This window comes from Puma concolor, chromosome B3 (assembly GCF_028749965.1).
Source record: "Puma concolor isolate L17-30 chromosome B3, mPumCon1.1.hap2, whole genome shotgun sequence".
NCBI classification, from domain to species: Eukaryota; Metazoa; Chordata; class Mammalia; order Carnivora; family Felidae; genus Puma; species Puma concolor.
Window position 1 is genome coordinate 117,745,303 of NC_141672.1, and position 12,703 is coordinate 117,758,005.

Below are 12,703 nucleotides of genomic sequence, written 5' to 3' on the forward strand. Positions count from 1 at the left end.
AAGAAAGAAAAAGGTTAAAGGACAAAGTGATTAAAATAGCTATAGCTACAATAATTTGTTAATGGATACACGATATAAAGAGATGTAAATGGTGACATAAAAAAACAAAAGCAGGGAGTCAAAGAAAGAATAGAGATTTTGTATGTGGTTGAAGTTAAATTGTTATCCATGTAGGGGCACCTGGGCAGCTCAGGTCATGATTTCGTGGTTGGTGAGTTTGATCCCCATGTCGGACTTGCTGCTGTCAGTCTGTCAGTGCAAGAGCCCGCTTTGTATCCTCTGTCCCCATCTCTCTCTGCTCCTCCCCCAATTATTCTCTCTCTCTCTCTCCCTCATTCTCTCTCTCAAAAAATAAATTTAGAAAAAGCGCTAAAAAAATAGTAAATTGTTATCCACATAAAATAGACTGTTACAAGATGTTTTATGTAAGCCTCATGGTAACCACAAATCGAAAACCTACAGTAAGATTCACAGAAAATGAAGAGAAGGAAATCAACGCATACCACTATGGAAAATCATTGATTCGCAAAGGAAGGCAGAAACAGAGGAAGAAAAACACAAGGGAACTACAAAATAGCCAGAAGGGTGCCAAGGTGGCTCAGCTGGTTAAGTGTCCAACTCTTGATGTCGGCTCAGGTCATGATTTCAGGTCGTGATCTCCTTGAGGTCATGAGACCTAGCCCCAAGTCAGCCTCTGCGGTGGGCGAGGAGCCTACTTGGGATTCCCTCTCTCTCCCCCGCCCCCATCCCTCGCTCTCTCAAAATAAATAAATAAACATTAAAAACGATAGTCAGAAACCAATTAAGAAGATGGCATTACTAAATCCCTATCGATAATTATTTTCTTCTCTTTTTCTTAAAAAATTTTTAGTGTTTATTTATTTATTTTGAGAGACAGAGCATGAGCAGGGGAGGGGCAGAGAGAAGGAGAGAGAGAATCCCAAGCAGAGTCCACTCTGTCAGTGCAGAGCCCGATGTGGGACTCGATCTTACAAACCATGAGAAAAGAATCCTGTACCCATTGGCAGTCACACCCCATTCCTCCCACCCCTCAGCCCCTGGCAATCACTGATCTGCCTTCTTTCTCCATGGATTTTCCTATTCTGGACATTTCATATAAATTAAATCATATAATATGTGGCATGTATGTAATATGTGGTCTGGCTTCTTTGACTTAATGTTTTCAAGGCTCATCCATGCTACAGCATGTATAAATGCTTCTGATACAATCCTTTTTATGGCAGAATAATATTCCATTGCGTGCATATACCACATTTTACTTATCCACTCCCCAGGTGATGAATATTTGAATTATTTCCAGGTTTTTTTTAGCTATTATTAATAACACTGTTATGAACATCCATATGCAAGTTTTTGTGTAGATATATGTTTTAATTCTCTTGGGTATACACCTAAAAATAGAATTGCTAGATTATATGGTGACTCTGTGTTTAACCTTTTTAGGAACTATTTCCCAAAGTGGCAACATCATTTTGCATTTCCACGGCAATGTATGATTATTTATTTTCTTTTAATTGGAGTATAACTGACATACAATATTGTATTAGTTTCATGTGTAAAAGACAGTAATTCAACATTTGTATACATTACAAACTGGTCACCACAATGTTTAGTTACCTTCTACCACCATACAAAGTCAATGCAATGTTATTGATTATATTCTCCTTCACCACGTCATACCCCTCACCCCTTTCCTGTCTGGCAACCACTACTCTGTTCTCTCTGGAGAGAACAGATGAGTCTGGATTTTGTTTTGTTTGTTTGCTTGTTTTGTTTTTTAGATTCTGCTTATAGGTGAAACTATGCAGTACTTGTCTTTCATTGTCTAACTTATTTCACTTAGCATAGTGCCCTCAAGGTCCATCCATGTCATTACAAATGGCAAGATTTCATTCATTTTATTCTATTCTCTCTCTCCTCTCTCTCTCTCTCTCTCTCTCTCTTTCTCTACACACACACACACACACACACACACACACACACCTTCTTTATCCATTTATCTGTCAATGGACACTTAGGTTGCTTCCATATCTTGGCCCTTATTAAGTAATGCTACAACAAACGTGGGAATGCATATTTTGAGTTAGGGGTTTTGTTTTCTTCAAATACCCATAAATGGAACTAACAGATCCTATTGTATTTTTTTAAGTTTATTCATTTATTTTGAGAGAGAGGTGAGGGGCAGAGAGAGAGAGAGAGAGAGAGAGAGAATTCCAAGCAGGCTCCACACTGCCAGCTCAGGGCCAAACACAGGGCTCGAACTCCCAAACTGTGAGATCATGACCTGAGCCAAAATCAAGAGTCAGATACTTAACTGACTGAGCCACTCAAGCATCCCTGTTGATTTCTTAAAATTCTATACACTTATATTTTTTTAAGTAGGCAGCATGGAGGCCAACATGGGGCTTGAACTCAGGACCCTGAGATCAAGACCTGAGCTGAGATCCAGAGTAGGACACTTAACCTTTAACCAACGAGCCACCTAGACACCCCTATACATCTTTGAAGTCTCTTTTAATTTACAAGTTTTCCCTCCAATTCTTTCTTTCCCTTACAAATTTTCTGTTGAATACCCCAGGCCTTCAGACCTGTAGCATCCCAAGGTCTGAAATTTACTGATTGCACACTTATGTTTCTGTCTAGCATGTTTCTTCATCTTCTATATTAATTGCAAGCTGGAAGCTGGATAAAGCTAAGTTATTAGACTTTTGTTCAATCCCTCTGGCAATATGGTTAGCAGTGTTGGGTTCTTTCATCAGGAAGCACATATTCTGGTTTTCTTTCATTTTTAGGATGCTAGCAGTTGTTCGGTGCAATGCCCAGGTCCATTAATTTGTTGGTGGCTGTAAAGTAGTGACATCTATTATTTCTTTTTCATTTATCAATTGGAATACTTAAGAGATGCTTCTTATCTACTATTTGGTTGTCTGTAGGTATAGGTCATATAGGAAAGGTAGGATAAATACTTAATATTTTGCCTTTGTTTCTCTCTTGTTAAAATACTGAATTGGTTCCTCTGAAGGTAGCCAGCTAATTAAAAAATAGATACATAGATGCTTATGAACTCGTGGATTCAAACACATCTGATAGATTTTAATCAATGGCCATTATTGTTGTTGACACTCAAATTGCCCTATCTTTGGCTTGCTGGAGCCTTTTCAGTTGGCTCCTGAATAGAATGATCCACTCTTGGTAGTCTTTATGGCTTTTGCTGTCTGGTATGAGCAGCTGTTCCGGGCTCATTTTTTATATTTCCTGCCTCAAATCTGTAACCAGCATTTCTCCAAGAAGTGGAGATTACCTGAATGGTAATCTAAGCATCGGGGATGCTCATTGCTATGAGTTGGTCATTGATTCTAACACGTAGAAATACACACACAAACACACACACACACACACACACACATACACACACACACACACACACACACACACAGTTGACCCTTGAACAACAGGAGTTTTAACTGTGTGGGTCCACTTATACATAGTTTTGTTTTGTTTTGTTTTGTTTTTTAAATACAGTACAGTACTGTATTTCTCCTCCTTATGATTTTCTTAGTAACATTTTCTATTCTGTAGCTTACTTCATTGTACAAATACACTATATAATACATATAACATACGTTGACAGTTTATGTTATGGATAAGGCTTCTGGTCAACAGTAGACTATCAGTAGTTAAATTTTGAGGAAGTCAAAGTTATACACAGATTTTTTACTGCATGGGAGTCAGTACCCAGAACCCCCACATTGTTCAAGAGTCACTTGTATATGTACATATATACGTATATGTATACTTAACATTTTCTATATTATATCTCTACCTTCTTTTTTTCATACCAAAAATCCTAAGTCTTGAGGGTACATGAATAATGCATGACAAGTGAGAATGCATGAGGATGATGAATTTAGATATCTTCATTATTAATTACTCATTTATTTTACCCCCCCATTAAACTATAGTCTCAAAAAGAAATACTAATATTACCATTAGCAATATGATTACTGAGAACAGTTACATAAATTGTTTTTCATATGCTATCCCCATGTCTCTCACTTTTCTTTTAGAACAAAAGTCAGAAAACTTTTTCTTTTTTACTGTTTTAATCATTTTAAACTGCACAATTCAGTGGTTTTTAGTATATTCACAACATTACACAACTCTTACCACTATCTATTTCCAGAATATTTCCATCACCCCTAAAAGAAATGCCTGTACCTTCCATTTCCCCCAAGCCCTCTCCCCAGCAACCAGTAACCTACTTTCTGTCCCTATAGATTTACGTGTTCTAGACATTTCATATAAATGGAATCATACAACATGTGGTCTTTTGTGTCTGGCGTCTTTTACTTAATGTGATGTTTTCAAGGCTCATCTATGTTATAGCATACAATATGAGTTATTTTTTAAGTAAAAAATAAGTCAATAAGGGGCACCAGGGTGGCTCAGTCCTGGTTAAGCGTCCAACATCCAACTGTGAGGTTCGGGGGTTCAAGGCTACATCAGACTCTGTGCTGACAGCTCGGAGCCTGGAGCCTGCTTCGGATTCTGTGTCTCCCTCTCTCTCTGGCCCCCACCCCCGCTCATGCTGTCTCTCAAAAATAAATAAAAATGTTAAAAATAAAAAAAAAGTCAATACAAGTAAGATTGGACACCAAATGCCTCATTTCCCTACATAAGCAGGCTCGCTCCAGCTGATTTCAGCTTGTCCCTTGCAGTAGCCTGAAGCTTTTGGTACATTGGCTCTATCTACTCCTGTATAGCAACTGCTGGTTGCTTGAGGACAAAAGCTAGGCTGGAGGTCACATCCTAAGATGTGTTATCCCTCAGTCCATCAGTCAGAACAGCTCCTGGTTATGTGGGTCCAGCCTCTGTCCATACTGGGCACCACTAACTACTCTGACATCCCAAATGGACAGGGACCTTCAGTGTTGAAATCTGGGCCACAGCCTGCTTGTGGGGCCCAATGACCAAAGGCCTCGTTTTCCAACTGTGACCAGCCTGGGGTTCCAATAAGGCAGCAGGACCTAAACCGGGCATGACTAAGTGAGGAGCAGACCACAGCTTCTGAGCTGAGAACCTTCCTTCTCCCCCCACACTGCGACTAGAGTCTTCCCTGTTGGACTTGAGAATCTAATGCCATGAGACCCAAGTGAGATTGCCTCTCGTTCTTTGAAGAGGGATCTGCGTAGATAGCCCCAAGATGTGCAGCAGCCCCTCTCCACACCCAACGAGCCCCAGCTCTGAGCCTCATCTTCCTGGGTGATCTGTCTGATAGAGCCCAAATCACAATGAATTACATGATGTGCTTGTCAGTTTGTTCTTCCAACCAGTTTGGGACTTTGAAGGCAGAGACCATGTTTTATTTGCTTTATACCCCCAGTGCCTGGTCTACAGAATGTACTTCATCAACGTGTGATCGGTTAGAGAAGGAGGAAGACAGTGTAGGGATAGAGTCTTGTGCCCCAACTGGATTGCAAGCTTCCTGAGAGCCATGGCTTCACCTCTTCACTGACTCCTTTTCCTTTTCTTTCTCCCACACTAAAATCCAACATGAGCCTGGGCTCAAAATGGGCATATAGAGGAGTGATGGCTTCATTCCAGATTCAAAACATTTCCACCATAGGACTTCTGGATAATATCTTTATTTAGTTTAAGTAGAAATTTCTTACACATTTCTGGATACTTGGGTTACAATGTTCTCTATTGCACTCAATAAATTGTTCTTAAGCTCTTACGTATGATAAATGAAGGCATGCCAGTACAATGCAGGCTAAAATATAAAACTTCTTGCATATAAACATTTTTTAAAGGCATTTTAATATTGGGCATAGAGACCTGATTCAGGTGCCTGAATCTGGGCACTCCCTCTGTTCTCTGCTCCTCTTAGGCACAAGCCCCCAGCCCCTCCTGGACAGGAACAGGGTCCTTGCGAGGCCAGGATGCAGCCCTGTTCCTGCCTGCAGGGAGAACAGAAGAAGGCATCGCAGTATCCCAGACCCATGTGGTTAGACTGCTCAGCCTTATTCAATCTGGGAGACCACCTCTGTGCCTAAGCTGCCTCTTCCCTTCACTCTTGGCAGCTCCCAATTGTCGAAGAGATTAGACAGGCCCTGATGTGGCCTGCTCTAAATGTTTCTCAAACCAGTCAGTCCCCACAGAAAGCCAGCCAGCCACTGGGTTTAGAGGCTTCTAGAGAATTCCCTCAAGGTCTCCAGGGGCCTGAGGACCTCCTAACCCTACCAAGCCTCCTGCCTCAAGCACAACTCTGGAAGGCTCCATCTGCTCCTTTTTTGGCCCCTGCTGTGTCCATTGTCTGTGGTCAATATGCAAAGGAGCAAGTCCAGGGTGGGGGGCAGGCATGATCCTTCATGCTTGCCTGCAGCCCAGACAGCAAAACTCAGCCAGACCAATATCTGTGGGTTTCAGGCCAAGGTTTAGACCGTCCCCCACCCCAGACCCCAGGTCAGCCCCCTGGCCTGGCTGCCCAGACAGGCCAGGTAGATAGAGTCTAAGCTGCAGGGCTCTCAGACCCCTAAGTGCGCATCCGCACTTGGAAGTGTTCACAGCGGGCATGCTTCATGGTCAGCCCATAAATAGGGGTCATATCCACCTTCGTGCCCTGTGGCACACTGAATTCCACCTGCTGCAGCAGGATGGCCAGGAAGAGAAAGACCTCCAAGCGGGCAATGGTCTCACCGATGCACTTCCTCTTGCCCAAACCAAAGAGAATCACCTTCTCACTCAGTGCCTTGTTGATGGTGCCATCAGGAGTGAGAAATCGTTCTGGTCGGAACTCAGATGGGTCACCCCATAGCTTCCTGTAATCAGAGACAGGCAGCTGAAGTGGTAGCCTGGGGGCTCCGAAGCATCAAGTGGGTTGAACCCCAGCCCCAAAGAGTAGGAGATGGGCAAGTGGCCCAGGGACAGCTTGGGACAGGGTAGGGTTTCCCCTGCCTCCTCTCAACTTACTGGTCATGGTTGATCTGCCACTGGTTCACAAAGACACAACGCTCCTTGGGGATGTAAAAGCCACTCAGACTTGTGTCTTTTGTGGTACTGGGAAGGAAGGAAGCTCAGTCAAGCTCAGGGCTACAAAGAGATCTCCCTGCCCCCCATACATGTCCTTTCCACCAGCCCTGATCAGGTACATGGTCTGGAGGAAGGGCCAGGATCAGAGAGGAGTGGATGCATGGGGCCTCACCTATGGGGGATAGTGAAAGGGACGAAGGAGGTATGTCGGAAGATCTCCAGGATGAATGCTTCCATGTAGGGCAGCTGGAGTCTGTCAGAGAGCCGGGGCTGCCGCTCCCTCCCAATCACTGTGTCTGTAGAACATAAAGGACCATGGATGAAGGGGCTGCCTGGAAGAGGCAAGACCCTCTGTCTTGTTAAAGGAAGCCACCGCCTACCCAGCTCCTTCTGGATCTTTTCCTGTACATTGGGGCTCGTCACCAGGTACATGAGGCACCAGGAGATGGCAGTTGTGACTGTGTCAAATCCTGACCAGGGAAAAACAAAGGGGAAAAAAATCAAGTGCTTGGCAGGTCAGGGCAGTTGGGCACAGGAAATGACAATGGGGTAGCTCATACCAGCTCCGAAGAGGTCCGAGACAACATTAACAATCTTCTCGTCAGACAGCTGGATATTGGCATTCTCGTCCAGCCTCTTGTCCTGACAGTGCTCAATCAGGCTGTCTGTGATATCCCGAATGTGACCCTGGGTGGGGAAAGCCCACAGATGAACAAGATCCCAAACCCAGAGCTACCTCTCCATCTGGGCCTGGTTCCTTCAAGAGGTGACTTCTGTACTCCTAGGCTGCCGTCCCATCTTCCCACACCTCTTCAAGGCTCCCTCCTGCCCAGAGTACTGGCGGCCCCAACTCAAGGGACACTTGAGACAGAGGTGTCCTCTGGATATGCTCTTTAACCTTCTCTCTCCCATGAGGCCAGGAGATCAACTTTTTAACTCTCCCTGGTCCCCAGAACAACTGGCCTAGGGTTCTGCACAGACTGGCTGTTCAGTAAATATTGCTGTCTGACAGAAGGAAAGAAAGGCTAGCCAAGGAAAAGTTCCAATTCCCCACCAAGGATGGAGTCCACTGTACCACTGGCCTCAAAACCCCAGGGAGGAAGGTCCCTGAGAGCCTACCAGACCCCCCCCCCACTGCTCCATTTATCTCTGACCTTCTGGCCCCAACCCTACCTGCTCCCCACCATCCACCCGCCTCTCCCCAGCCTGTACCTTCTCAAAAGTTTTGTAGTGTTCCTTGACCATCTTATGCATGAAGATGGAGAACTTCTCATTCACGTCCTTGAAGAAATCCAGGGCAGGGTTAGGTAGGTATCGAAGGATGGGGAAGAAGTCCACAGGGTTCCCAGAGGCAGCGCCATCCCCGAACTCATTACTCAGGTTGACTAAGCTAAGCAGCTCTTGGTCATCATGGTCGTAGCGCCGGCCAAAACACATGGCGCAGATGACATTGGCCACTGACACCACTACATATCTGTAGGGGTCAAAGTGCCCAACCTTTGCCATCAGCTCCTGGAACTTACCAATGAGGTACTCAGCCTCCTTGCTCACATGGTCTTCCAGGTAGCAGGAGGATGAGGAAGCCGGGTCTGAAGCAATGGAGAAACTCTTCAGGGCATTCTGGGCCAGGCGCCTGCGGGCAGCCCACACCGGTCCAGAGTCTGGGCTAAAGGTCATGCTTTGGCCCTCAGAGATCAGAGTGAAGCTGTAGAGATCGGGCCGCCCCTTGAAATCATCACCCTGACGCACCAGGGCCTGCCGGATGGTGTCCAGGCCGCTGAGCACCAGCACGGGTGTGGAGCCGATGCGGATTTGCAGCACGTCCCCGTAACGCTGGCTCAGCCTTGCCAGCACCAGATGTGGGTTCTTCCCCAAGGTCAGCACGTGCCCGAGCAGAGGCCAGCCCCAGGGCCCTGGTGGATTCTTCAGGCCTTTGGGAACCCGAGGCTGCCAGGCCCTGACGACCCAGAACACCAGGCAGAAGACAAAGGAGGCCAGGAGAAGCTCTGTGGCCGAGATGGGGACGGAGAGTCCAAACACAGACAACATCATCAGTGTAGAGATCTCAAGATGGCTGCTGAGAGGTGGGGCGAGAAGAAAAGATGAAGATATCAGAAGGGGGGATGTGAGGAACCAGCGTCCGAAAGTGTCAGCATGCTAGTCAAAGAGAGGGGAAATCTTCCTACCCAGAACAACCAACTGGACATGAAGGAAAGGAGGAGAGGAGAGAAGCTGTTTGTTGAGCTGCCACTATGTGCCAAGAATTTCACTGCCATTCATTCAGTCCTGGCCACCGCCTATAAGGTAGACCACAGTGAGGCTCAGAGAAGGTAAGTAACTTGTACAAGGTCACACCGTCAGGAAGTGTTGGATCCACACTCCCAAGTTCCCAATTTCAGAATCCCGCTACACCAGTCTGAATGGGTTTTCCAAACATCAGTCTGTGATTCCCATATGGCACCTGTACTGTTATTTATTTTGTGCTTTTCTAAGACCAACTGAAGAAAAACAATTTTTATTAGCTGGCTCCATGCCCAGCGTGGAGCCCAACGCTGGGCTCAAACTCACGACTGTGAGCTCAAGACCCTACAGTCAAGACCTTAGTTGACATCAAGAGTCAGATGCTTAACTGACTGAGCCACCCAGACACCCCGCTAAAATCAACTTTAAATCTACCCACTGAGCATGATTCCACACACAGACATCTGCGTGAAAGAACAGGTTTGATTTTTCCCCCTAATTAAGCGCATAATCAATATACGTCACCCCCAATCCCCTTGAATACTACCCACCACACTTGGGGAAACACTGCCATCAGGAGAGCTAGAGATCGTGGGCTTCTTTTGCCTCATTTCACATTTGGGGAAATTGACCTCCAGAGGGGTCATTGACTTGATTAAAGTCACCCAGCACTCACCGACAGAGCCAGGACTCAGACTTCTTATGGAAAGTTCCCTGGGAAGTTTTCAGCTCCTGTCACAGAAACCTCCCTTTGAAGAGTGGCCAGATTAATCAATGAAAAGGTGTTTTTGTTTTGTTTTGTTTCATTTTGTTTTGTTTTGTTTTGTTTTTCAGAACTCTCAGTTTTTTTACTGCTCACTCCCAGGGTCTAGGGAATCCTGCCAGACCAGACCTTGGGAGGGGAGAAGGGACTAGAAGACCACTGCCTAAGCCACACTACTAAGCCTCAGCTCTCTGAGTTCAACTGACTCATAGTTTAAAAGCAGTTGGAGACAAGCTACATTGAGGTTGCTGGTCACAGAGGTCCAGGCCAGGGTTTTTGTTGGGCTCAGTTCTCAATAAATGAGTAGTCTCAGCCTCCCCCACTTACCAGTCACCAGAGAGCAGAGAATAAAATGGAAAGCCCCCACCAGATAAGGGCTGCAAGAAAATGCTAGACTGGAATAAGGGACATTAGGAATCAATCTAGATTTAACAGAGGTGGAGATAATACTTTCTCTCTAGGCTTGTTCTAGAAAGGGTGCGCAAATTCATGGAGGATTCTCCTCAAGATATTGGCCTCTGACTGGGGTAACTGCCGGGTGCCCTGAACTGGAGATGAGGAGACTGAGTATTCCAGGTTCCATGGCATGGCCTTGGACTTGTCATTTTGTCTTTCTGGGCTCCAGTTATATCACCTGAGAGAGGGGGTAGGATATGATCTCCGGTTCAGGGTGCCCAGCTAGATCCCAGAGAAAGAAAACCCACATCTGACCTGCGGAACCTCACGGTCTGACTAGTGAGGTTTCCCCACAGGAGAACTACCCAGGATGGGAAGATTGTCTGGCTCCTACCTTACCCATATAGCCATCTCTCTAGGGCAGCCCCCTGGAGAAGCTGGATCTCAAAGCACACTCAAGCCCTGACTCTGAGTGAACGAGGGACGAGCCTTGGTGTGCCACAGTGTTCCCTTCTGCTCACCAGGTGCCCCAAGGACCTCTAGCCTTAGTGAGATGGTAAGAGGCCAAGAGAGATGTGATTGGTGAGTTTTCAGGGACTGATAGTCCAGCTCTCTACAGCTGGCAGTCTTTCACACTGATTGCCCCTGCCCAGTACAAGCCAGAGAAGGCAGTCAATGAGATAGGGAAGGCCCGGGGCAGTGCCCGGGACTCCTATTCAGATCTGCATCTTTTGTACTGGCCAGCACATCTTGGCTCTAACAAGCCATGCCTTGGGAGGGTAGAGACAGCCAGGCGTAGCCTACAGACAAGGCAAGGTACAGCTGGTAAGAACCCAACCTTCCCCTCCATCCACTCTGACCACCCACGAAGAAGCCCTCTCATCACACTGCCTGACAAAAGGGCTGCACATGATCCCAGCTTTTCACAGTTGTGTCCGTATCCCAGCCTCCCAGGTGACCCTAATGGGGAAGCCCCAGGGCATTCAGGGAGTCAGTGGGAATGGAGCTGGAGACTAAATCCTGGAGTCCTTGGAGGGGGGCCATCTAATATCTAGAATTCTGGCACCAGCTGTGGGACCTTGGGCAATGCCTGCCCTTTCCCCTGGCCTCAGTTTTCCCACTACGGAGCTGGAGAGCCTGGTCACCAAGGATCCTCTTAGCCTCCTTTTTTGAGGTGCTAGACCGGTGGCCACCTAGGAAAACCTGGAGGCATCAAAATTTTCTTTTTGTTGGGAAAGGGAAAGCCATAAGCTCCCAGCACTCACCTGTGGCTGTGAGGAGTACTGAACTCAGCTGAGATGCGTGGTCTCTTAAGCCAGGACCCCAAAGAAGATCAGGGAAGACTCCTAGACCTGTCACCTTCAGGATGAGGGTGAAGTCACTTCGACCTTTATAAAACAGCTTGCACGCTTGGCCACGCCCTCTGGAGCTCGGACAGAGGAAGGGGCGGGCTGAGGGGGGGGGAGTGGTCTCTCTAGGATGGAGGGAAAGGAGGGAGGGAAAGGGAAGGAAAGGGGGATGGTAAGTGGGGGAGAAGACAGGATTGGGGGAACTCAGAGGGACTGGTAAGAACCCACTATGGGCACTCCTCATCCTAGTGCCAGCACGTAAAGGGGTGAGGGCTGGGGACACCTGGGACCCCAGTTCCAAGGTACCCCATGGACAGCACAGAGCCCCGCTGAGGTGGGAATTTGAAGAAGTCCCAGGACACCCCGAAGACACGGTATTGGGAGACCTCCATCCCCGGGCGCGGGGACCCTTCATCCTAATTTTTGCATGCACTGGAACTTGCAAGTGCTTGCAAGTGCCTCCCCTCGCTACTAGTTGACAGGGGCCCGGCAGGCGGGGCCAGGCTGCCGTGTGATGACCTCTTTCCCCCGGGTTACTGAGTCCGGGCTCGGGCTCGCGTGAGAAGCGCGGCGACCCCAGCCTCGAGGTTACCGGGGCCGGAAGGCCAGAGGCGCCGATGGGCTGGCTCCGTTCGCCAAGAGCCCCCAGAGCCCGGGCGACTAGTTGAAGTCTGAGCTCCCGGACAGACCGGCAGGAATGCATGGAAACCTACGGTGTCAGTCTCGCTGAGGGCTCACTGGCTCTCACTAGCCCTAGGGCCACTTTGGAATACTGTAAACCAGAGGTACTTCCAGCCGGGACCCACCCGCCCTCGAGGTTCCCTCTTGACTCCCGGGGTTGCTAGCATGTTGGCGGGGCGGAGAAATCGGGAGGCGACTGGGGCTGCGCGGCTAGCTCCCG

The 12,703-nt window shown here is 47.4% G+C and overlaps 1 protein-coding gene across 1 annotated transcript; it reads right to left on the minus strand.

Moving 5' to 3' along the window:
• Positions 1 to 5,650: 5,650 nt before the first annotated feature.
• LOC112855107 (cytochrome P450 1A1) lies at positions 5,651 to 11,876 on the minus strand. The gene is made up of 7 exons (XM_086711221.1): positions 11,719 to 11,876; positions 8,266 to 9,130; positions 7,614 to 7,740; positions 7,434 to 7,523; positions 7,226 to 7,349; positions 6,994 to 7,080; positions 5,651 to 6,842 (listed from the first exon to the last, which is right to left on the minus strand). The coding sequence occupies exons 2-7, from the start codon at positions 9,103 to 9,105 to the stop codon at positions 6,557 to 6,559; spliced, it is 1,554 nt and encodes a 517-aa protein (XP_086567347.1). The 5' UTR covers positions 9,106 to 9,130; positions 11,719 to 11,876; the 3' UTR covers positions 5,651 to 6,556.
• Positions 11,877 to 12,703: the final 827 nt, after the last annotated feature.

Bases quoted from the DNA above. Each gene is read 5' to 3' on its own strand.
- LOC112855107 (XM_086711221.1), bottom strand. From the start codon at position 9,105: ATGATGTTGTCTGTGTTTGGACTCTCCGTCCCCATCTCGGCCACAGAG. The intron at 7,741-8,265 runs GTACAGGCTGGG...TTCCCCACCCAG, and splicing joins ACTACAAAACTTTTGAGAAG to GGTCACATTCGGGATATCAC. The intron at 7,350-7,433 runs GTAGGCGGTGGC...TATGTTCTACAG, and splicing joins AAAGATCCAGAAGGAGCTGG to ACACAGTGATTGGGAGGGAG.